Source organism: Calypte anna, chromosome 13 (assembly GCF_003957555.1).
Source record: "Calypte anna isolate BGI_N300 chromosome 13, bCalAnn1_v1.p, whole genome shotgun sequence".
Taxonomy (NCBI): Eukaryota; Metazoa; Chordata; class Aves; order Apodiformes; family Trochilidae; genus Calypte; species Calypte anna.
The window spans coordinates 6544115-6568183 of record NC_044259.1 but is presented as its reverse complement, the minus strand read 5'-3'; the positions used below and the strand labels follow the sequence as shown (position 1 = coordinate 6568183).

The window sequence follows — 24069 nt, the reverse complement described above, 5'->3', positions numbered from 1 at the left end:
TGCAACTTTGAGGGTGTTTTAAGGAAGAAATGTGTGGCTGATTGAAGTTGATGCCTTACACAGTAATCTCTTTTCTGAAGATGAAGAAAACTGAGCATCTTCCTGAAGGCTGGACCAGCTGGGCTGGACCCTTAGTTAGTTCAAATCTTATGTACCCTAGGTGTTGGTGAGTTGATTTTTCAGGTTGTTAGAATCAAATATTAGAAGGTAATTTATATAAAAAACATTTTATAACTGAGGTTTTTTTGAAAAGATAAATTGAAAATAGAAGTTTTCTTTTAGCCTGTTGGAGCATTTGGGGGGAAAAGGATCAAATGAGTCAGGTTGTGTGAAGGAAAGACCTGTGACAGCATCACTATGCCAATCTGTTTGTAACAAGCAGGAATTTCACTCCATCCTATTTGTGTTTTTCTCACTTACCTGATGCTTCATTGTTGTGCTTTTTACACACAGAAGATGCTTTATTTAGGATCTGACTGCAGATTATGGACTTTCCCTGCCTCAGTGACCTGCATGAGTTTCCCCTCCACTGCAGCTGTTGTTTTATTCCCCTTTTAAAATTCAGTTCTCATTCTCAGTCCTAGCTCTCCATGTCTCTTGTTAAAAGTATTTCCAAAGTACCAGCCTCAGTTTTTCCAAGAATATCTATTCTTGCTTATTAACCTTCGATGAATGAGAGGGAAGAACTGACTTGATCACTGTTTTTTCTTGTATAAAGGAAGGCTGAAATTATCATTGGCCTCTTGAGCAATGAAAGAAGCCCTGCATGTATTTTTAAAATTCCACCTGTTTTTCAAAGCTTCACAATGTCCAAATCGTTTGGATTCATATATGAACTCAGCCTAAAAATTTGGTAAGAAACCCCACAATGTAAGGATGGCAGCCTAGCACCAATTTAGCATTTGTTATCCACCTATTTTAAACCAAACTGAGTACTCACATGTTGCCATGTTGTTTCCAGATGTGCTGCTTGCTTCAACTCCTCATGATCTATCTGTGTGGTAAGTGCAGACATTAAATGCCCTGTCAAGCATATGACCAAACCTGAAACTTTTCCTTGGAAAGCTTCCTAAAAAGATGAATACCTCCATAAATTGGCAAGTTTGTTGCCTTTTTGGCCCTAAGGGCCAATTCTAGGCTGTTTGAATTCTTGATTGCTCTTGATTTTTGCTACCTTGTTTTCTGTCACCATTTTCCTTTGTAGGAGTAAATGCATACCCATGCTTCCATGTGTGGATCTGTTAAGTGGATTAATAAGAAAATATGGTTTAAAAAACTCAGAAAATATGTTTTTAAGTTTTTCCTTATGCCTTTATTAGTATGTCCTGCTCAGTGGCACTGGTGCAAATGGGAAGTGTTAGTGTAGTCTAAATGTCTCCCTTGCCATATTATTCCCCTGCTACTGGCTTCACACTGATTCTTTGTTTGTTTCATTTGAGTTCCTGTGTTGGAACTGTCAATGGGGATTGCTCTTCTCATTCCAAACATTCTTTTATAATAAACGTACCAGAGTATTTGCAAAGCTGGCAGGACTGGGAGACCTTGCATCTCTGCTGCCAACTCTGGAGCCCTTGAGACTCCTGCCAGCACAATGGTACCATTAAAGGCACAACCTCCAGAGAAAAATCATGTAATACAAGTTGGAAATATTAATTATTTCAAATGAGAAACAGAATTATTTGCTCAGTTACTATTTTTAAAGTTTTATTCTGCAAAGCTGGTCAGCTGTATATCCTCCCCACAGTCCCCCATCCCCCCCACTTCCACCCCCAGCCTCCCCTCCCAGTTCAAATATTTCCTGTTTGTGAGTGTCTTTCTCATTTGGAACCTAAGATGCCTTTTCAGTAGTGGATCCCATGTGGTGGTGCCCATTTCTGAACAGCAGAGTAGTTTGCTGGAGGCAAGAGATGTCCTATATTTGGACATTAATAAGATTTATGATATTGTCTTGAATGACATTCTCATAAGGAAAGTGGAGAAACACAGATCAGAGGAAACCACATTTGGAAAATAACATGAAGAACAGGGTTGTTGAGCTTACTGAAAGGCAACAGTTATGAGTCAAATCTGTCTTTAGTGTTTTCATTTAACAGTCTGGAAGTTATGAAACTTGTCCAAACATTTGAGCATCTTGAAAAGATAGATTTCCAAGGATTTCATCTAGCTGGAAAGGTGTTCTGCAAAAATGGAACTCCAAATTTTACACCTGGGAATGACATCTCAGAACTGTGAAATAACTAAGTAGATGGCAGGCCAGGGTAGGGTTATGGGAATCAGAACAAAATTTAAAAAAAAATTACCTAAGGGAGATATCATGGATTGAAATGTGATTGATGCCTTACCAGTGTGTTGTGACAAGAGTAAGGTGAGACCAGAGACTCTAAATGACACTGCTATTCATGAACTAACTGCTTGGTGGTCAGGCTATGCCCTGCAGAAAGTTTTTGACCCTCCAGAAAGTTCTGTGTCAGTCAGAGAGTATCTAAGGGATAACAATTATCCAAGACTTGGAAAACATGACTTGAAAGAAAGATTGTGTTGGGGTTGGTCTGCTAGAGGAGGAATCTAAGGAAGATATGGGATCAGTCTTCAAATACACAAAAAGTACTCAAAGAGGAAGAGTTTAACCTTTTCTCTACATGTTGGTAAGTACAAGAAGCAGTGGTCTTAAATTGCAGCAGTTGAAAGGGAAGATGACATATAAAGATGGATTCACATGTGAAGTGACTTATAATAACCACACAAGCGGAGGGATAGACTGGGGATTTTTCATGCACTGTAACCCATACACAGGAGGGTTTTGAAGGCAAGAAAAAAGCCCTGTTTGATAAGAATTGTGGAGGTGCATCTACCCCAAACCTTGTTGATAAATACGTTTTGTATGCAGGCATGGTCTGGCTTCACTACTGTGTGTATTTATTAATTATTTCTGTTGCTTATCATAGTTAAAGAAAAAGCCCATAGAAATACATGGTTATAATCCAGGAAACATGGACTTGTTGGAAGGCTGTTGTTTAATGTCCTTTGGAACTAACAGCGGCATTGCTGGGTTTTGATCAATTGCAGATTATCAGTTTTCCTGGCTTTGAGCATTCATGAAATTGGCAATGTCCTGGGTTGCTGCTTAGGAGCTAATATGTTTCTGTTAAGCCTGATTTGCTTCCAGTGTTATGCTTTGGAAATTAGTTGTTTGTGGGGTTTTTTTGTTGTTGTTGTTGTTTTGGATTTTTTTTCTTGATTTTTTGTTTGTTTGTTTGGGGGTTTTTGTTTGTTTCTTTGGTGTTTCTTTGTTGGTTTTGTTTGTTTTTTCTGATACTCCTGATTAATAGGCATAATTCTCTTGCAAATCAGATATTAACTATTATCACTGGTCCTAATATCCCAAAGGAGACCAGAGTGAAGAGAAATGCTGATGTGGTTTCAGTTCTCTTTAACAGAATGGACTCATCAAGGGCAGGAATATTGTACTGCATCATTTAAAGATGCCATATTGTGACAAGTATTTCCAGGATTTTTCATGGGAACATGTAGAAACAGAACAAACATCCATTCTTCATGCCATGTGTTTTTCCTTTATCCATTGTTTCAAGTCTTGAAGCCATTTTTCTTAAGGTTTTGCAAGAACAACTTTCAGCAGGAAGGCAGAATAATACTGTTGCTTCAAATGGGAGTATGCCAGGGGTCTCCCCTGCCAGTGCATTTCTGGAATGTGTGGTCTATTCCCAGAAAGTGGAAAGAGCTAACTCTATCTAAACAGATTGTGCTAAAAGTAAGGAAACACGTGAAAGCAGTGTCAAGTGTGTAGAGTAAAATATTATTCAGCTTAGTACTTGTAAAACAATATGCAGAATCAGTGGGAAATATTTCTCTTGCTAAAAGTCGCAAAACAAAGAGCATCCTCTCCTGTTTTGCAGCATGTGCTGGTGCTTGGCAAAAGTAGTGGCAGAAAGCATGTCAGACAACGAAGCTTAGAGTATTAAAGTTTTAGCAAAATGTCAGAGAAATCTGGAAACTGGTTAATCCACAGAAATCTGTCACAAAGATTGCATTGAATTCAGAATGAATTCTAGTGACATATGGGAGCTTAAAATATAATCTAATGATATATCTCTATCAGTGAAATAAATATTTATGTGACATGATTGCAGCAGAGATGTCTTTCCTTGTTAAATTATTAGAGTAATGAAACTTGCAGTGTTTTTAAAACAATGCAAAGAACAAGTTTTCTTCTAAACCAGTTGTAGTGCTGATACACCAGGACTTTTTTTTTTCTTTCTTCTATAAACATGTATGAAGAGAAATATTATGCATTTAGTTTGGTTTATAGTGAAGACTAGAGAGTGATCAGCCATTGGAATGGGCTGCCCAGGGAAGTAGTGGATTCTCCGTCCCTGGAGATATTTAAAAAGAGACTGGATGTGGCACTCTGTGCCATATTCGAGCAACCGCAACGGTGGTTCAAGGGTTGGACTCGATGATCTCTGAGGTCCCTTCCAACCCAGCCCATTCTATGATTCTATCATCCTGCTGTATGAAAATCGTTGTTACTGCTGTCTTCTGTTTTCATGGATTGCTGCTCTGGGCATTAGCATGTGTAGCCCAGCAAAGAAAAAGTATAGAAATTCAATATAAACTGGAATTGATGTGCTGAAATGAAAGACAAAACGTTCTTCCAATGAAACTGTGAGGGAAAGAATTTCATGCAGGAGTTATCAAGTTGAAGTCTTTTTCAGTGGAACTGAAACTTAAAAATATCTGTCTGCAACACTGATGAAAACTCCTAAATTATTTCAGTGTGTTTCAAATTATAAATTAGGAGTTTAATTACTGTGCTGTTTGGTTTTAGGGAAATGCCAGTACATGGAAAAAGTATTTGAGTCACAGGGAGTTTCCAATATTCACACGAGTAGTCTGTGTAAATATTTTTCTGTATTATGGGAGGTTTTTAAATTCAGGTATATTTTTGATGAACATGATTTGTAATGTCACAATCTGTAATGTAGCACTAATGCCCCATAAAAATTTATCTGATTTTGTTACAATTCCACAGTTGATGCAGTTAAAATAACTTCTAGTGTACTTTTATATCTATGGCTATACTTACACTGATTAATCAAACACTGGGGCAGGGAAGCAGAGATCTCTTTAGTGGATTTTTTTTCTCAAAAGGTAAAACTTATGAATATTGTGATGGATAAGACTTTTTGCTGCAGTTGCTGCCACAGTAAGACAGCATTTGCATGTGATGGTGAAGAGTCATTTCCCACCAGGTTGTCTGGGATGAGGAGGTGTAAATGTGGCAGAGGGATGGCATGTCCCAGACATCTCAGTGCTCTCTGGGGACACATGACAACCATTCAGCTGCTCTGTGATCTCCAGCACCTGGGAGGTGTCAGTGGTCAGGAGGGAAAGTTGTCATCAGGCTTATGCTGCTAAGGTGAGGAGCTGGAAGGGCTCAGCTCTTAACTCTTTATAGCTGTCTAAATGGCCATATTCCAGCCTGTGTTTAGAAGAGAGGTTTTACACTTCATAATTATTTTAAATACTTTAGGAGGAATGAAGAATTTGATGCATTTCTATGGAAGAATAGTTCTTTGAAATAAGGATGAAAGATATTACTGCATATGTATTCAGCTCACATTTAGGTCTTTTAGATGCAAGATGGGCTTTGACTGTGATTGTTGGAAAGTACAAAGGTTTCAGGATGGAATAGTCCTGAATCCAGGAAGCGTGGTCCCTATGTCAGTGCTTCAGGGATGATACCCCACAGAGCTTTTGAGATACCATCTCAGACAGCACCTGTTTTTCAGGAGTTCCTTAGCAATCAAGCTTTTAGAAGTGAAACTCCCTTTAAGGGAGCTAAAACCATGTGTTAGTCTCTTAAAAATGTTGATTACTACATGTTCTAAAAGCAGTGCTGTTCTGGGAAGAATTAAAATATCTGCTTTTATGGATGCAGGTTATGATTTATGCTAGGTGCACACACAGGAATTGAGTCATTTCTTTAATCAACAGCTTTCAGCCACTTTACAGTGAATAATTAATGCCACTTGCTGGATGAGAGCAGAGCCGGGGTAACCAAATACTCCAGGTGAGAAGTGGATTGGGAAGAAAACCCACAGAGCACAAACAGGGAGCATTTGCACAGAACACCTCATGCCCTGGAGACTTTCATGCCAGAGTAAAACCAACTTCACAAAGTAAATTAATCTACCAAGTAAATCATCATTTTTGAAGCTGTGTACATTTAACAAACCCACTAAAGAAAAGATAGCAATTTTTATTGTTTTGATGTTTTTTGAGATGGGCTTGCAAAACATTCTTGTTTTCACTGAAGATCTTCCATACCAGTGATCTCTTGCATTCCAGCCACACTTAAAATACTCAGAACATTTTCCTCTATTATTGCCTGCTTGTTCATGGTCTTTCTCCCCCCACAAGAACCTGATGCATTATTTCTCCCTATTTATGTCACACAACAAAGCAGTTAAGAAAAGTGTTATTAGGGTCACATTGTTGACAGAAAGGCAAAGATTTGCTATAGATGGGTTTGTCTGTAGCAATTCCTACTACACTTTGACACAGTATCCACCTTTTCCATTAAAATGTCAGACCATAATGCATTTTAGCATCAATTTCTGTGAGGCAAAGCCTGATATTTTGACATCTTCGGTATTCTTTTATTTGCTAGAAGAATATAAAGTGCTTCAAGTTTTCTCAGTGCACTGAATAATTGGGAAACTTTTTTTTTTTTTTTTTTAGAAGTTCACTGAATTTTCTCTGTGATTGTTAACTGCAGTACATTTGTACATGCTGACTTTGTACCCTTCCTCATGATAAACAGTATGACCAGTCCCTTTTATTTCATCAGCACTATTCTGTGCAGCAAGAATATTTTAAACAAATGTCATAATATCATGATATTTTAACAAAATATCATGTTATCTAGTACCAGATGTTTCTACTTTTCCACTTTTCCAAAATAGAGAGCTTAGTACTCTGTCAATGATAGATTCATAGATACAACCATACACAGCTGGTCACGTAAGTTCTCTTGTTATTTTCTTCATCTTTTGATATATATGTATTTTCATACTAAAGCCTTAAGTTGTAGAAGTTCATTGGGGGAATCAGTTATATATAGGCTCTGTCTATATATTCTATATAGAATATATAGACAGATTTCCAAATCACAAGGTTTTATTTTCCTTTCAATAAAAGTAATTGCAAGAAATACAGAGCATGTACCTTAATTTAACAATGAAAAGTTAATTTTAGTATTGAATGAAAAATGCTAATTGAGAATGAAAGTGATGGTGTTCCATATTTCTGTTGTTGAAAGCACAGTCTCCAGGCAGAACACTTTTGAAAGACACTTTGTATTTTTCTACTTAGACATTGCTGGAATTTCTAAGCAAGGCTTTCAAAATTATTTTATCTCTTATTGTTTATGTAATTATCAAAGCTTTCATCTTGATGCTTTATTTGTCCTGCACTGCAGCTACATGTGTATTTACCACAGTGAGGTTCATTAATGCTGGGCTTCTCATATCTATTCCTTCCCTTCCAGCATTAACAGGATAGGATTTCACTTATATAATGCTGTTGAATATCTATTGAATGGCTTAATCAGTGACATCATGTTTTGATTAGTGAGTTAGTCAAAGTGACTTGCTGTTAATGGAGTTGCCAGTGAATACAGAGAAAAAACTTTAATTGCAGTAATTTAAGATAGTAGAATTAAATTTGGATTTTAGTTCACAGTGCTGGTAACTGTAACCATTTACCAGATGTAGAAAATGCTCCTATTAGAATTTGCAAGCTACTATTTCTAGAACTGTGAACAAAGAGTATGTTCCCATGGATGTGTTGCACACATAAAAAACAAATACCAACTTTGTCTTAAGCAAGTAAAAAGAATATAGGAGAACATTATGGTGGTTCTCTTTGTGATTTGTTTCAGTTCATTGTTAAGTTTTCTACTGTTGGGAACACAAATAAAAATTAGCAATCTGTATTTCAGGTGGTGTTCTAATGCCTTCAAGTAAAAGGATTCTCCATTTGCTACCTGGGGCATGCAAAATATAAACAGTGGGATTTAAAGAATTCTTGGTTCAAGCCAGCCTGAAAAATACAACAGAGCAGAGTCTTCTTGGTTCTGACCTTACTCTCAGATGAGACATCCCAGTTGTTTCCCAATGGCAAAATCCCCAAAAGCCAATTTCATTAGCAAATCATCCTCTCTGCCTCTTTGACCTTGTTTTCTTCCAGAGGGACCAGGACCCCAGGGTGGCTCAGACTCCCTCCCATAGGCAGAAACCACTCAAAGAGCTTTTGCAGGAAGCTTTGTATCAATTCATAGAGTGTAGGCAAAAGATGCTGATAAGTGGGATTAAATCTGTCTGCAGAAATGTGCAAATTAGCATATTCCAGTGTTCCAACAGTATTGTTGGGGCTGGATTAGGATTTTGGAATGAATTAGAGACTGAGTAAGCAGCAGAGGTCCCCATGAAGCAGTGCTGCTCAGTCTGAGGGAAACAAGGATCTAAATGTGACTGGAGGAGCTGTCTAGCAAACATAATATAAATTACAACCCAAATGTTTGTTAATGTGTATTTCTTGTCACTTCATACTTCAGAACAGGTGTTAGCCACAGTCTCCTGGCAAAACTGTACCTTTGCTAATTAAATTCTGCTCTGCTAAATTCCCCCTGAATTCTTAATTGGATTTTGTATTCCTCACTGTATGCCATAAATTGTTGTGTGAGGCTGCTTTCTGCTATTAAATGGCTGCATTTAACTGGCAGGTGACATACTCCTTATCCCCTAATAAAGTGTCTTATCATTTCTGATTTAAATTTATTAATTCTGGTAGCTACAATCCTTGAAATCTTCCTAAGACAAAACTCCTTCTTGGTTTCCCACAGCCTTTTAAAGTTATTTTATTTGGTTAAAAAACATCTTAGAGCATTGTCTCAAGGGAATCTACAGGTAGAACTGTAAAGTGTTTCCTTCCTCAAAAAAAACAACCAGAATTCATCCATGCTGAAAACTTTTAAAAAGGGAACATAGTATAAAGACAGACTATAAAATGAACTAAGCTGAAGCATGAAACATGTTCTGTTCTCACGAAGAAGACATATTTTGGAAGTATTCTACCCAAAATTGTTTTTCTCTATGTTTCAGAGTTGCAATACTTGATTGTTGGTTTGGGTTTTTTTCTGTTCCAAATTTGGCTTGATTTTTGCCTCCCTGCAATTTAAGCACTTAAATACTTCTGGTCTTTCTAAAATGGAATGAATTTTCCATTGATCAAGTGTTTTTACATATAATTGAGTTCCATGTTGCCAGTGCCAGTTCCCAGTGTTAGCCTCACATTCTTTCTGATCATCCTGAGCTGAAAAACATCCCTTGGTAGATCTTTAAGAAGTTTTTAACTTTTTTTAACCCTCACAACTCTATTAATTATCAACACCATCTTAGTATCTGTCACTATTCCACCATCTTTTCTCTGAAAAAAATTCTTACTGCAGTTTATGACTTCCCAGTGACTCTGAAATATTGACATATGGCAACTCTGCAGAACACAGATGATAGATGTGCAAGTTCTCATACGTCTGCTCATGATAAAACAGTTTATATACACTGAAAAGATTATTCTAATCAAAGTCAATGAAAATTCTTTTCTGAAGAATATGCACTTTGGGTATAAGTGCTCAGCAGCTTGCCGTTACCATGTAGAGCAACATGGTTTTTTAATATTTCTTTTTAAATTTCCTGTTTGTTTTGTGGTGGGTTTTTTTCTCCTTTTTTCCTAATGTTCATTGTTATTTATAGGGATGATACATTCAGTGTTAAAGTTATGGGGAGAATGTCTGTAGGTAGTTGTATGCATAGTTTTATGCATTAGACTATGGATTCATCATCTGCTACTTAGAGTGGTTAGACATTTCAGAATCTGGATATTAAGAAATAAATTCAGGATATTTTTATGTGTGGTTTCTTAAAGAATATTCATTTCTCTTTTCATGTGTTCTGCTATTTTTTAATGGATTACTTGCTAGCTTGTCAGTAGGCTTTTTAAATGTTGATATTAATTCCACATCTTCAGCTATCAACCTGATTTCAAGTGCACTGATGATCCTACAGAAAATGTTAATCTAGTGCTATTTTCCTTATTTAAAGATGCATCAAATAGTTATATTGAACAGGGACATGAATACACTTGGGTTTATGAAAAGGACAACAGTTTGGTCAGTGCACCATAGATTTTTATTGTATTTATTCTTCTTAGGCTGACAGGCTGCCTCTTATCTATGTGATTTAATCCAAAATCAAACCAACCAAGCAAAGGAAAAAAAAAAACCAGAAAGCTATGGTTAAATGGTCATCTACTTAGCATTTAATATTATCAGCCTCTTTTTCCCTTTTTGTCCTCATAAGTGTTCTAGAGAGGCTGATATATTGTATACAGCTGAGTCTGAAGGGGGTTGTGGCAGTGATCTCCAGCTCTATGGACACAGTGAGGCTGCAGGGAGAGTTTTGGGGGTGTCCAAGGGGATGCAGAGATGGGAATACAGCTTAAACTCAGTGGTGCATCCTCTTGGAGAGCTGCTCCTCACCATCCGGCTCTTGGCCTTGTGGTATTTGCTGTGCTTGTGACCAGAGGAATCTGGGTGCCCAGTGTTTTCTGGGTTTGAGGATGAGTGTTTGCTGCAGGGAAGGTAATGAAGTATTTCTTAGCCTTTTCATCACTGTAACACACAAGTTGAATGTAACTACAGATCCTGTGCCCATGAAAACATTGAGTTTGCAGCCTTTCCAGTCCTCAAAGAGCTCCCTAAGATGTTCCACATCACAGAAGCTGCTAAAAGCCACTTGAGACAGTTCAGCTCTTCAGTGTTCCCACTTCTGACTTGTGAGAGGATGACATGAGAAAACTCTCCTGGGGCAGATCAGGATCTTCAACTCAGTGCCTACTGAAGATACCTGTTGCTTATTCCTATTTATTTTTTGCTACTTAAAAGCCTACCTAAGAGGCCTTTCATTCTGAGCATTAGGCGAATACCTTAGGCAATAGTACTAATAAAATATTTCCTAATAAATACTACAACATATATGTATTTGTAACTTAAACAGACTGTAGCAGTAATTAAATACACAAAGTCTGGACAAGCACAGATAGGAAAATAGCTCAATAAACTTGTTGATAAGGTGGCTGTTGGATACCTGAAGCTCTGATGTGGTCCTGAGCTGTGACTGCTTCCTGGAGACTGAGGATGCTGCAGAGCAGGGAAGGAATTGTCATGTGTACACAGCACCAGAGCTTTTTGTACTTTCAGCTCCTTGCTTCTACACAGTAGCAGTGTGTTCCCTGCATATCATAATTTTATGAATCATGAGTCACACAGACACATACAGGGTAACACTTTCCAAAGTTAGAAAATAGGAATGGAAATGTAGATACTGCCAATTGTGATGCAAATAAACCCTGGGCTCTAAGGATATGCTAGGAATGTAACTGTGCAGGAAAGGAGGGAGTTTAAATAGGGAACACACAAGCACAGGTATGGAATATTGTAGGCTCATGTGAAAATATTTTCAGTTTGCTTGATGATTTTTATTTTTTTTTTAAGTTTGGAGCAGCACTTGAGTCATAATTCCTTCAAGAATGAATCTGTGCAGTTGCATTAGGAAAATATAGTGATTATGAAGTACTAATAATAGCATTTTCCATTGCTGCATTGTGCATTATGCATTCCTGTATTATTCATGTGTTTTTCTCTGTTTTTTTGAAGAAGTGTACTTATTTCAAAGGCACGAGAGAGGTACAGTCCACATGGGGCTCTCAGAATAATGATGTAGTGCTTTAACTTCTGTATTGGAGGCTGATTCCTTTTTATGTATGTTAAAACATCACGCTGGATTCTTTTAAATGAACATTTTCATGCAGATCTCCTGCTTTTCCAGCCCAAGAGGCAATCTTATGTAATGCATATTTGCATTCTGACACAGTTACAATACTAGAGCTAGAGGAAAACAGAAGTCAGAAGAGTGTGTTAAAAATCTGCTTGCATGGAAAAGTTCTTTTAAAGGCTTTATGTAGTCTTATATATTTCTTTACTTTGAGCAAGAGGCATAGCTTATTGCTACTAAGAAGAAAAGTGAGTGCTAGAAAAGTTATAGACAATTTCTGAAACATGAAATGCAATAAATGCCTTCTTGATGTGGTACCTGGGAGACCCAGGGGACTACAGGATAACAGTAAACCAGGATATTACCCATAAAGCAGACTTTATCATGGCTTTGTGGTACATAAAAGCCAAAACTCTTAACTGGGCTACAATAAGGGAAATCTTCTAGTGAGGAAAATGTGAAAGGAGGTTGCTTCTGCCCTGGATTTCACTGAAGTAACAGCATGTTTGGGGCTCTTTGGGGTAACAGTCTTCTGTGCCAATTAAATGCAAAGAACTGAAGTAGATTTCCCCTTCTTTGGCCTTGTTCCATCTCCTGGTAAAACACTTGCAATTCCTGCTACCTTGTGCATACCAATCCACAGCCATTAACATCTTTTTACCCCCCAAACTTTTCTTTGTATACTCTTTCTACAACCTGGAGGGCTGGGTGTCAGAAGCATTTATTCTTGCCTCTTTCAGCATCCTAGGGAAGTAGCTGGGATGCTGCCAACAAACCTGTGCTGTCTTTTCTGATAAAGGTGTCACAACTGAGATTCCTGCGGAAAACTCCTCTGAGCCTTGAGGCACTCGGCTCCCTCCCACTGAAATATTTTGAGAAGGCAGAAACGTGGTTTCTAATCCCAACCAGGATGTATGAAGGACATCTAGGAATGTTACAGGTCTATTGCAATTTTGAGGAAATATTGAAGTAGTTCTAACAAGACCAGGGTCTATAATCAACATTCCTATAAACTTCAGTCACATAGTTCTGTATGAATAGTTGCTCCCAAGTATTTATCCTTAAAAAAACTCAGAAGACAGAGGACTTTTCCAGGTAGGAAACTATATTAAGAAAAAGTTCCCAAATATTTATATGTGGATGACTTTAGAGAGAGTATTCATAACTTACTCAATGCTAAAAGAAAACTTAATTTTTGGCAAGCTGAGTTTTGTGTCCTAAACCAACCTGAATTCTACCTGCAGAAAACCACTAATATTTTTTTTAATGTTTTAATGATCTCTAGCTCTTCTCAGTAATTGATTTTACCATATTGTTGTTGGACAGTTGATGAGAGCAATGTTCCTATTCTTTCATAACCAGATCTTTATTTAAAAACAGAGGTTTTTTTAGATAATGTGATGTTCCAAATACTGCAGGTAAACATGAAATAATATTCCAGAACATTACCTCACACTGCATAGTAACCTAACATATCTTAATGAATAAATATTTTCCAAATTGAACAAATGGCACAGGCACCAAACAGCAGGGCTTTCTTATATAAATTGCATTTTTCTCATTGTGGCCTCGGACTCTTAATACAGCTATGGAATGATTAAGTGGAGTGGAGTATTAAAGCAGTTTTATAAATTAAGGTTCCCAGATGCTATTAGTTTTTCCTCTTTTTTTTTTTTTTTTCTTTTTTTAATGTACATCAGCATTCAAAACATGGGCTGATCATGGGTCGTGGGGAACTTGGATATGAAAGACCAAATGTTTTAAAGTATTAAAAATTGAGCTTATGGGAATGATAAAATGCAGCTTATGTGAATGATACTTTATTGTTTCATTTGTTTGGATATACCCCTCAGTTCTTTTTCCAGTTTTGAAAATACCACCATCAGATTAAAGGGCAGATGTCCCACTTGTTTAGTCTTTCAATGAAATCATCCCTAAAGAAAGAAAACTGGGAGGGTTTTTTACCTGTTGGGAAACCAATACTAATGTCTGAGCTCCTTCATAATATCCAGAGTATATATAATTGTTTTGGACAAATTTTTCCTTTGCATAGATTTTAAGTTAATGTAGCTAAATGAGCTAAAATCGTAGGGATGAACTCAAACATGGATGAGTAGAGGTTGCTATGATGAAATCAATGGTAAGTGCAAATATAAGTATTTGTTTTCCCCACATATTTGTCCTGAATAAAATGTGGGAGTAAAAGTAATTTGTCATTTACACCCACTCTGGGTGCTTGTACCTTTTACTATAAAAGTACTGCTCCTGGAAATGTTGCCTACTCTAGGCTAGAATACAGTTGCTAATGATTATTTTCAAACAGTCTTCAGTTTTATGCAAAAAGTTGGGATTTAGAGCATTTTGATCAGTCCACAGAACTATCTTTTTGGAATAAAGTTGAGAAAATCAGTATCTGTTTGCATCAAACTACAAAAAATTGTTCCTCTGCACTCAAGTTGGATCTTTAATATTATGCAAAAAGATAACAGTACTTTGAAATTGAATCATTACTTATAAATAAGCCTCATTTTAAAACACGTAAAAGGTTTTAGACTTATTTCTTTTGTTGATAAGACTATACATGCAAAAACCCACACAATTTTGAGCTGTTTTGCAAGCATGTCCTTATTATTAGAGGCATTTCCTCAAATTTACTGGATAGAAACTGCCAAATTAATTTGCTCAGTGAAGACTGAGCAGAGACTGAAAGAGGCTGATAAGGCTGAAGATATTGGCAGGTCTTCAAAATTGCTTTGGTTGAGGAAATGTACTGTCAACAAAAAAAGAGGACCAGGATAAAAGCAGAGGACCAGAATGGTGGTTTTACTGCCTCAGGTATTTGTACCTTCCTTCCACCCATTCAAAACAACTCTGACTGCCTGCTGATGGGTGATGCTGCTCCCACTAAGCTCAGTCAGATTATCTAATTTTTATGGTCTGGTTATGAAAAAAAAAAAAAAAAGAAAAAAGAAAAAAAATGTACTTTTAAAAGATCTAGAAAATTGATTTTTTTTTTTTGTTTTTTTTAATACCATACATGTTTAGTTGTTCAGTCTCTTAAGAAATAAGTTAACAGGACACTGCATAAATCCATGGGGAGTATCACAGTCAAACAGAGCTCTTGTACACCTGCTTATTCATAGTTTTTATGTAATGATCTAGTTAATATTTAAGAGATCTGTGATCAATTTACTGCATTTTGTTCTGGTGAAAATTTTTCTCCCTGTGTATTAAGCATGCATTTAATTATAGTCCTTTTTCAACAGCAGCTTTTGAGGTATGGTAGAAGGTTCAAGTAAGCCTTGAGTAGTCTCTTAGTATTTAGTCCTTCAAGGTGTATTCCACAGTTCCTCATGGAGCTGTGCTTGCTTCCTTGCTGAGGTTAAATCTTGTGAGCTGAGTGGAACAAATATTGCTTTTATGTGAGGAATTTTTGATGTGAAAATGTGGTATCACTTATTTCATTGACTTAAGCATGGGAAAAAAATTAGATATGAATGATGTGGTAACATGTTTTAGAATTTTGAAACATATTAAGTACTTTCTATTTTAATTCTGTAGATTACTCTGAAAAAAAAAAAGTCCAGTGTCTGCTTGTGCACTTGCCTTTTCAAAATGGTTATTTTCACTTGCATTTTGTTTGTTTTGTGGTTTAGTGGCATTGAAATAGGTCCTTTAAGACTTGAGGTATTAATTTTTATCATTTTTCCACAAATCAGCAACATCTTATCTTTAATCTCTGCATATTAGTAGTAATACAGAGCACTTGAATTCCCATATAATGTACAAATTGTGGATGTGTATGTATATATCAGTCTAAACTATAGTGTACACTATTGATGTACAAAAGCATTATGAGGCTGTGAATCCCCCTGATAAATCCAGTCTTTTTAGGAAAGTTGGATTCTTTTCTTCTACTGTGTGGTGTTTCATATAACTGTCTTGTATAGAAATACTGTCATGCTCAGCCAGTAATGGCATAGCTTTCATCTTAGGTTATTTGTATTTAAAGTTTCTAAATACTTAGTTCTCTTTAATAGATTTAATAACTAGATTGAATAAATTTTTCTCTTAAAAAAAAAAATTGCTGTTTTTGTAGCTTCTGCATGAAGGGAATTTTATTTGATGTGCTGCTCGTTGTTTATTTTTGTTCTACAGTGCTTCATCATCTGTCATTCCTTGAATTACAGGCACTGACAAACTCCCTGTCCATGTTAACTGGAGCTGAGAATGTTTTGCTTCTCCTAGGACTGATGCCATATTACCAGGACAATATATTTATTGCCTTGGCTGCTGCTGTGTGATGCATGAGAGGAATGAGAAATTGAACTTCCTGAATGTGAAGTAGCTCGTGCTGCTGGTGATACAGAAATGGGTTAGGAAAAAACAATCAATCAAATTCTCTGTTCCATCAGCAGTGCTACATACAATTGAATATATAGGAAAAGAGTAAGTTCTTTTAGAATGTAAATCAAATAGTGCTTTGTCCTAAACTCAGATCCTTGCAAAAATGATATGCAGTATTTTGGGTTTGGCATGCCTTACTTTCTACAGTAGTGACTTGTGATCTGATAATTCAAAAATATGGGGCTGACATTCCTTAATTCTGCCGTCTTCTTTTCATAAACCAGATTGTTCTTGACTGCTTCTTACTATTTTAAGCTTGTTGGTCTTTAAATATTTTTAACTTGTATGTAGAGTTGTTCTGAGTTTCAAATACTTGCAGGTAGAGTTTATTATAGCCACAGGTAATTGCACTTCAATATCTGTAAAACATCCACTAGAGATATGAATAATCCCATTCTCTCTTCTGGTGGATGCTTTGAAAAAATCAGACTGATATCCAAATGTATTTGAGTACTTTAGCAGTACACAATAGCATTCATTTGCTGATAATAATCTTTTCTCCATCTTGTGAAATGATTAGGCTGATTATTTTTACTTGGAAAGAGAGAAGTATCTCACTGAAAGCTTGAAGAGAGTTCTGGATATTCTTCATCTTGATACCTGCTACCAAGTCTTCTCATACATTGCCCAAGTCTCAGTTTAGCCTTTCCCCAGGACCTGAAGCAGCGGGGAATTCTGTAGAGTTTCCCCTAAGCAGCCCAGAGCTTTGTATTTTGGAATCTTCAGTTTGAAATTCTGGCTGAGATTTTTAAAGGAGTTCATTCTCCTGAAGCAGTAGTTTGCTGACATTTGCTTTGTATTAAGGCAGTGAGAACAGAGGGAGAAGCTGAACCACATCTTCCTGGTGGAAGGGGAAATGCTGGGGCTTATGGCAATCTGCTGGAATTGAAATCCTTGAGTTCTTTCCTGCTTCAACTGTGGTATGACTAGATGGTCCAAGGCCAAATCATGTACAGGAAGTAGGGCAGAAAAGTTCCACTAACACTTGTTCTAAAAAAGAAAATAAAATTAAGAGCCATTTGGGCTTCTATAAGCATACCTTCTCCTAAAAGTGGATTGTGTTGCTGTAACTCTTTATAGTGTTTGTTTTATTAGAAAGAAAAAGGAAAAATTGACTTATTAGTTATGAATTTTAACAGGTCAATCACCTTAACATTTATTTAAATTACTTTGATTAATCCCACCAACTTCAGTGATTGATATTACAATCTAGAACTTGCTGTTGGAGGGCAGAGATAGAAAATCAGTAGAAATCAAAGAATCAAGAAGTAAGAGTGAATCTTAGACAAGACATTATAATTTGTTCTAAAGATGTTCTATTTTAATACTCTCTATTCACTTTTACAGCTCAAGGTCAGCCAACTTACTCATTTGTCTGTATTTTATTTTAAATTTTATTTTATTTTTCTCTCTGCAGCCTAGAATGAGACTTGACAAATATAAAGTGGTAGACAAGGAAACATAAACCACCTGGCTTTTTTTCTGAAGGAAGACTTGTGACTGGAAAAGTAAAAGATATCCTGACAGCCTGATGAATTTCAGGTCTGCAGAATCTGCATAAAAATCCCTTAGACCATGCAACCCTTGGAAAAATGACCACAGAACTTCCTGCACTGGATGAATGATTAGTGCTTCATACCAGTACTGAAAGAAATGGGTTCCTCTTAAATGTCTTTTAAAAGTGGGCCTGTCTTACCATGAATACAATCATTAATTACACCATTTACATACCATTGGTCTTCCTGGAAAAGTGCCTTTGAAAGCAAATGAGGCAGATCCAGCAGTACTTAAAAGCTGGTATCCTAAGGGTGAAGAAACACCTTCCCTACAGCCTGAGCCCAGTGCTAAAATTTATTTCCCTGCCTGCCAAACAACTTCTTGAAAAGAAAAAAACTTCTCTCCCTGGGAGAAGGAGCACCAATAGGTCATGTCCCAGGTACATCACAGAAAGGACAGATAGGACCTTGCCACATGGTATTTGGCAGCAAGACAACAGCTTTTGTTATGAGCAGATTCAGTTAGGAACTGAAAATTTGCAAAAACAATGTTTGTTTGCTGAAATACAGCTTTTACAGGTATCTACTGGAGAGCCAGAGAATGGGGCTGGGCAGGATGAGACATTCTCACCCACATCCAAGGAAGAGGAAAGGAGTAATAGCAATAACTGTGGCTCCTTTTCAGACCTGTCCTGTCAAACTCTAAACCAATGACATAAAATAAATTCAAAGATTGTAATATCTATAAGATTCTTTGTTTCACAGAAATTCACCACAGAGGAATTTAGCCTTTTTTTTTTTTTTTTTTTTTTTCATTTTGGGAAGTTTTAAGTCCAAGTTGTGTTCAGTTATTCCTTTATGATTCTCCTTTTGGCCAGCAAGACAAGAGAAAGTGTGAGGGCAAACAAATCCCTAACCATTGATGTAAGCTATTTAGTGATGTGAATTTTGTTTCTTAAGGGGTTCTGTCTGTGTCAGTGTTCCATATTGTAGAGCTTTTTCTCCCTTAACTGTTGAAGTTTATTTAGAAGACAAAAACTAACTTCTGTTTTGATTTGGCTGATGCCATCAAATTAGGACCTAGTAGAACTTCTGGATAAATGGAAAGATTAGGAAGAACTTCACAAAAATTTTTAAAAAATCTCTTGACTCACCAATTTTTCTGTCAATGTTAGCAATTTTGGAAGAAGAACACATTCTACCTTGAATTATTGAGCTCGGTGATCTGTTCAAAATCATTCATATATGAATTCCTGATGATTCTTGAAATTAGTTTTCCATTTTCTGCCTCAGACTACTTTAGATTTGTTGCTAGCTCCATGAAAAACAAAATGAGAGAGTTGTGCATGCAAAGAAATGGAATTGTTGTAAGAATATAGTTACCAAAATACTTTAAAACTTATTCTATGTTGGATAGATTTTTATGGTTGTTTCAGTGTTTTTACAGATTATTTTGCTCATCAAACTTGCTCCCATTCTGCTGATGCTGTGCTTGGATTATTACTGATGTTTGGAAACCATTTTATAGTTTCTAGGTTATTACAAAATACATAATCTGAAGTATTCCTTTAAATTAAGTGCTGTTTGGTCTCTCTGAAATGGTGTTCATTATATAATGTTCCCCATGGGTGAGAACTTAATATCAAGGTCAAATATTTACCATTTTATTATGTCGGTATCCCAAAAGGTCACAGTCATTAGTCTACAGAAATCTTTAAAAGACTACAAACCTTCATTAATCTCTTATTTCCTGGTTTTGTAGTGGATTTATTTCCAATGTCTGCTGATCAGTTCTCTGTACCAACTCTGGAGAATGCAAGTTAACTCAGCTGCCATTTGACTAACCCAGATTGATATTTAATGCAAAAGTGACTGTGTGAATATGTGCTGTCTTCTGTTTTTTTGTTTGGGTTTGGGGGTTTTTTTTTGGTTTTTTGTTTGTTTTGGGTTTTGTATGTGTGTGTGTGGATTTTTTTTGCCATTCAGAGTAATGGCTGTTGCATCTGTGGCTGTCTTACTGGGTTCAAGCCATTCTCAGAAGAAGAATTATGGTGGCATTACAAGTAAAATCTAAATGGGTTTGATCTGGAGTATGTCCATGGATATATGTCAGATTACACAGCATAGAGGAAATACCATGAAATAACTGCATGTTGAAGTGCTCTTGTCCTCATATTACTCTCTCTGCCCTCTTTCCTACACTGATCAAGGTGCACAAGACAGGTGCTCAAGGTGATCAACATGCATCTCTGTCCAAGCCTCACTTGGTGACATCTTCCATTCCTGTTACCAGGGCTGATCATACAGACTCTGGGCTCTAATAACAGCAAATCCACACAATTTTATACAGGCTTGGGATCAAAAGTTACCTTAAGTTGAATGTCAAGTTACTATTTGCATATGGCATGTATTTAGTCTTAATTTCTTTTTAAATGTTTGATTCATTAATAAATTGAAAAATATATATGATTTTTAAGTATTAAAATACACTTAGGATTACCATTTGAAATAACATTTCAAGCTACCTGTGTTTATATCTATTATGTCATTAACAATTTAGTTTTAGAAATATACTTGAAGTTATTTTCTGAGTTAATCCTCTAGGTTGTTCTTCATGAGGTCAGAAGAGATGTATATTTTAACTGCTTCCTCCTGTTTTTCTAGATGGCTATACAACAGATGACATTGAATTTTACTGGCGTGGGGGTGATAATGCAGTCACAGGAGTGACAAAGATTGAACTGCCACAGTTCTCCATTGTAGACTACAAGCTTATCACCAAGAATGTTGTTTTCTCTACAGGTTTGTAAAGGGGAAGCTGGATGGGGAATTGATGGGGAAGACTTTTCATAATGGGTTAATTCTTAACATGCAGTTCAGGATCTGAGCAAACCCAGGTATAAATTAGAGCAGCAACTCTGAATTTTGAAAGGCACAGGTTTTATTACAGCTTTTACAGTGTACAGAGCACCACTCATGAGCACATGAAGAGGACATAGCAGTCTGTCATCCTAAGGATCAGTCAAATAATCATTAATTTCTTTATTCCTGTGAAAACTGATTAAGCCACTTGCACACCTCAGCATCCTAAACCCAACAAGAAGTAACCCAGCCTATAGGAAATGTAGGAGCCTTTCTCTCACTGTTTCTAAATATTCCTTGTGCCAGGTTGTGAATGTATTAGACAAATTATTTTGTCTTCACTCTAAAACCTTCAAAATTATTGTTCCATAGGATTTGTAGTCTAGCATATGCTAGCAAGTTTATGACTTTCTAAAAGCTGAGAAGTTGCTTTGTAAGGAGGAGTAGAAAGTAAGACTGGTTGTCTTCAAACTAACAAACAAACCAAACCATCTCTGACATACGGAATCACTGAAGGGAGACAAGAGTTGTGCCAGGCTATTACTGTGGGATGTTCTCTACCTACTTGATTGAGAAAGCTGCAAAGTGTGGTAAAAAAAGCCTTTAAAATTCACAATCTAAATATTTATAGAAAACAGCTTCTGAGGGGATATAGAAGAATTGTGTATTTGAATTCTTCAAAACTAAGCAGAAATGGGCCTTGACTCTCTAGGCAACTCTTTCAAAATTTATATCTTAAAATATTTCTGGTGTCCAGTGACAGAGGGCAGGTGTTGCATTGCTTGGAGGGAAGGTTAGAATAAGGATGACACTGAAGGAGGCACACCACAGCTTGTCAGGGAAGAAGAATTTCTATGTTTTGATGCTCTGAAATTTATTTTGGCAGTTGATTTTTGAAAATGAAGATTGCCAGCATATATGCATCCTTGTAGCCTTAGAATAAAATATTCTTTAATCCAAATTCTTGCTAGGAATTCTGCAGCTGATTATCCTGGATCTTTCAACTCTGCGTGTGCTCGATGTTGCATGAAACAATAAAACCAAAATGACAAAAAAATGTTTCCAGGCTATATACAAGTCAATTATGGCCATACCAAATATTCTCTTTTAGGTGCCTACCCAAGGCTGTCTCTCAGCTTTAAGCTTAAGAGAAACATTGGCTACTTCATTCTGCAGACCTACATGCCTTCCATTCTGATCACTATCCTGTCCTGGGTTTCCTTCTGGATTAATTATGATGCTTCAGCAGCAAGAGTTGCTTTAGGTAGGCATTTTTACACATCTCATGCAGTGTGCATTAGCTGAATGCTTTTTCTTGCTTCTGGCTTACTGCGTAGTGCATGATTTGAACAATAAATCTGTTAGATATTTTTATGTCTGGCTTGTTAAGCTTTACGTTATTTGAATCAGCATTTCAATCATCACAGTTTAAGTAAAAATTAAAGTGATTTCATGTCTGAATTATCTACCTGTGTAATAGTTGTGACCAGATTTAGCCTCATTGTTTCAGCATCGGATGTTCTTTTACTGTTTATTTTTCTCCAAAGAGAATGCATATAGTTTGCTTTTTGGCAGTCCAGAATACACTTTCAGCACTGTGTTATGGATAATATTTTTTTTTCTTTCAGGTATGAATTAAATGAAGTTTTACTAGGGTTCTATAGCTAACTTCTCCTTAAATTGAGGAGTTTTTTTCCTTACTATGACTTTACATTATAGAACCAAAAGCATTTCCCTAATTAATCTCTAGAATACTTCTATATCTGGTTGCTAATCCCACATGTGTTTGTATATACTGTGCCCCTTGTCAGAGGATCCAAACATGTTAACAAAAATAAATATAAGTATCTATTGCCAAATTTTGTGTAATTCAGACTGACTTCTGCTAGTAGAGCCTTCGTATAAATAAAATAAGTAGATCACCAGATAAGATACAATTGAGAATTTGGCATTTTAGCTTTAATGGATACCTTCTGAGTTTTACCAGGCCTTTCTGTGTAGCAGTTTTCCATAAGAATTCAGGAATTCAGACGTCCTGAAAATGCTGGAGGGAAAGCAAGGTAACAGCCTGGAGTTAGTGTTAACTTATAACTAAGACACATTAAAGAAGGTTACAGCTTAGCTAGTTAAAAATATACTCATAGAGACCAACTACTGTCATTTGATTTAATGCAGTTTATCACAGGTGCCATCTTTTTTGCTGTACAAAAATATACAAATGTAAGTAATATGTTGGAGGCTGGGTTTGTTTCCACTGGGAAAAGACATCTAGAATGTTTAAGCCTCAATATTTGACTATTATGAGCTATTACGCTAGAAAAATAAAATAAATTAGATCAATAGATTTGTCAATTTATTTACTTTTTTTCCAGGAATCACAACTGTGCTCACAATGACAACGATTAACACCCATCTTCGAGAGACTCTCCCCAAAATTCCCTATGTGAAAGCCATTGACATGTACCTTATGGGCTGTTTTGTCTTCGTTTTCATGGCTCTCCTAGAGTATGCATTGGTCAACTACATCTTCTTTGGCAGGGGACCCCAACGTCAAAAGAAAGCTGCAGAAAAAGCTGCAAGTGCCAACAATGAGAAGTTACGGATGGATGTTAATAAGGTAAATTGGAACAGGGATATATTTTTAGCATTCTCCTAGGAAGGCAGACTTCTGCCACACAGAGCTTTAAAATGTAATTTCTTGTAGAAAAGGAGTGGAGTGGGATGGTGATGGTTTTGTCTTAGCTCTGCATGCAGTGTGCTTAGAAACCTCAGCAGTGAATGCTGCCCTCTAGCCTGGAAAACTGAATTAACTTTTTTTGAAGCACGAGCTCAGTTAAGCATTACTGTGAGATGTTTTCTTAGTCAGGGCGTAGAGGTAAATATGTCTGATCTGTTTTCAAAGGAATACATCCAAAATGATGGCTATAGCTGGTATTCTGGTAAGAGCTGTATGGAACATTGGAAATCAAAACTAAAATTAATCTATTTTGTCAAGTTTTTCAGATACAGAACTGTTAAAAGCTTCAGAAGTTTGCATATTTTCAACATATAAGGATACTGTTGACTAAATGAGAAACTGCACCAACTTGCTGTGCACTTAATTTTTAAATCTAAAAATTGTCCCCTGGGGATGGAGAATTGAAGCATGAAATACATTTGCCAAGATTATCCCTAATGAAAATGGAACACTTATCATAAAGTGCTTGTTATTTTTCAGTTTGACCATTTTGGATGAGTGTCACTCAGTGACAAATCTTGAGCTGAATGCTAAAATGTACTCAGTGTGAAATGCATAAGCTTTCACACACATGCAAAATTGGGAAGTAAAATGAAGATTTTTTTAATTTTTTTTTTTTTTTTTTGTCAAGGGAAACTTTTTTGGATTTGTA

General features: G+C 36.4%; 1 protein-coding gene across 3 annotated transcripts in view; it reads left to right on the top strand.

The window, feature by feature from the left end:
* GABRB2 (gamma-aminobutyric acid type A receptor beta2 subunit) overlaps positions 1-24069 on the top strand; it is a 127257-nt gene that overhangs the window by 87001 nt on the left and 16187 nt on the right. For 2 of the 3 annotated variants that reach the window (XM_008498701.2, XM_008498703.2), the window contains 3 exons: positions 20483-20620; positions 21792-21944; positions 23053-23297. In XM_008498701.2, coding sequence (XP_008496923.1) covers positions 20483-20620; positions 21792-21944; positions 23053-23297 — 536 coding nt within the window. Of the gene's footprint in view, positions 1-20482; positions 20621-21791; positions 21945-23052; positions 23299-24069 lie in introns of all 3 variants that reach the window. The other variant, XM_008498702.2, reaches the window with a different exon arrangement.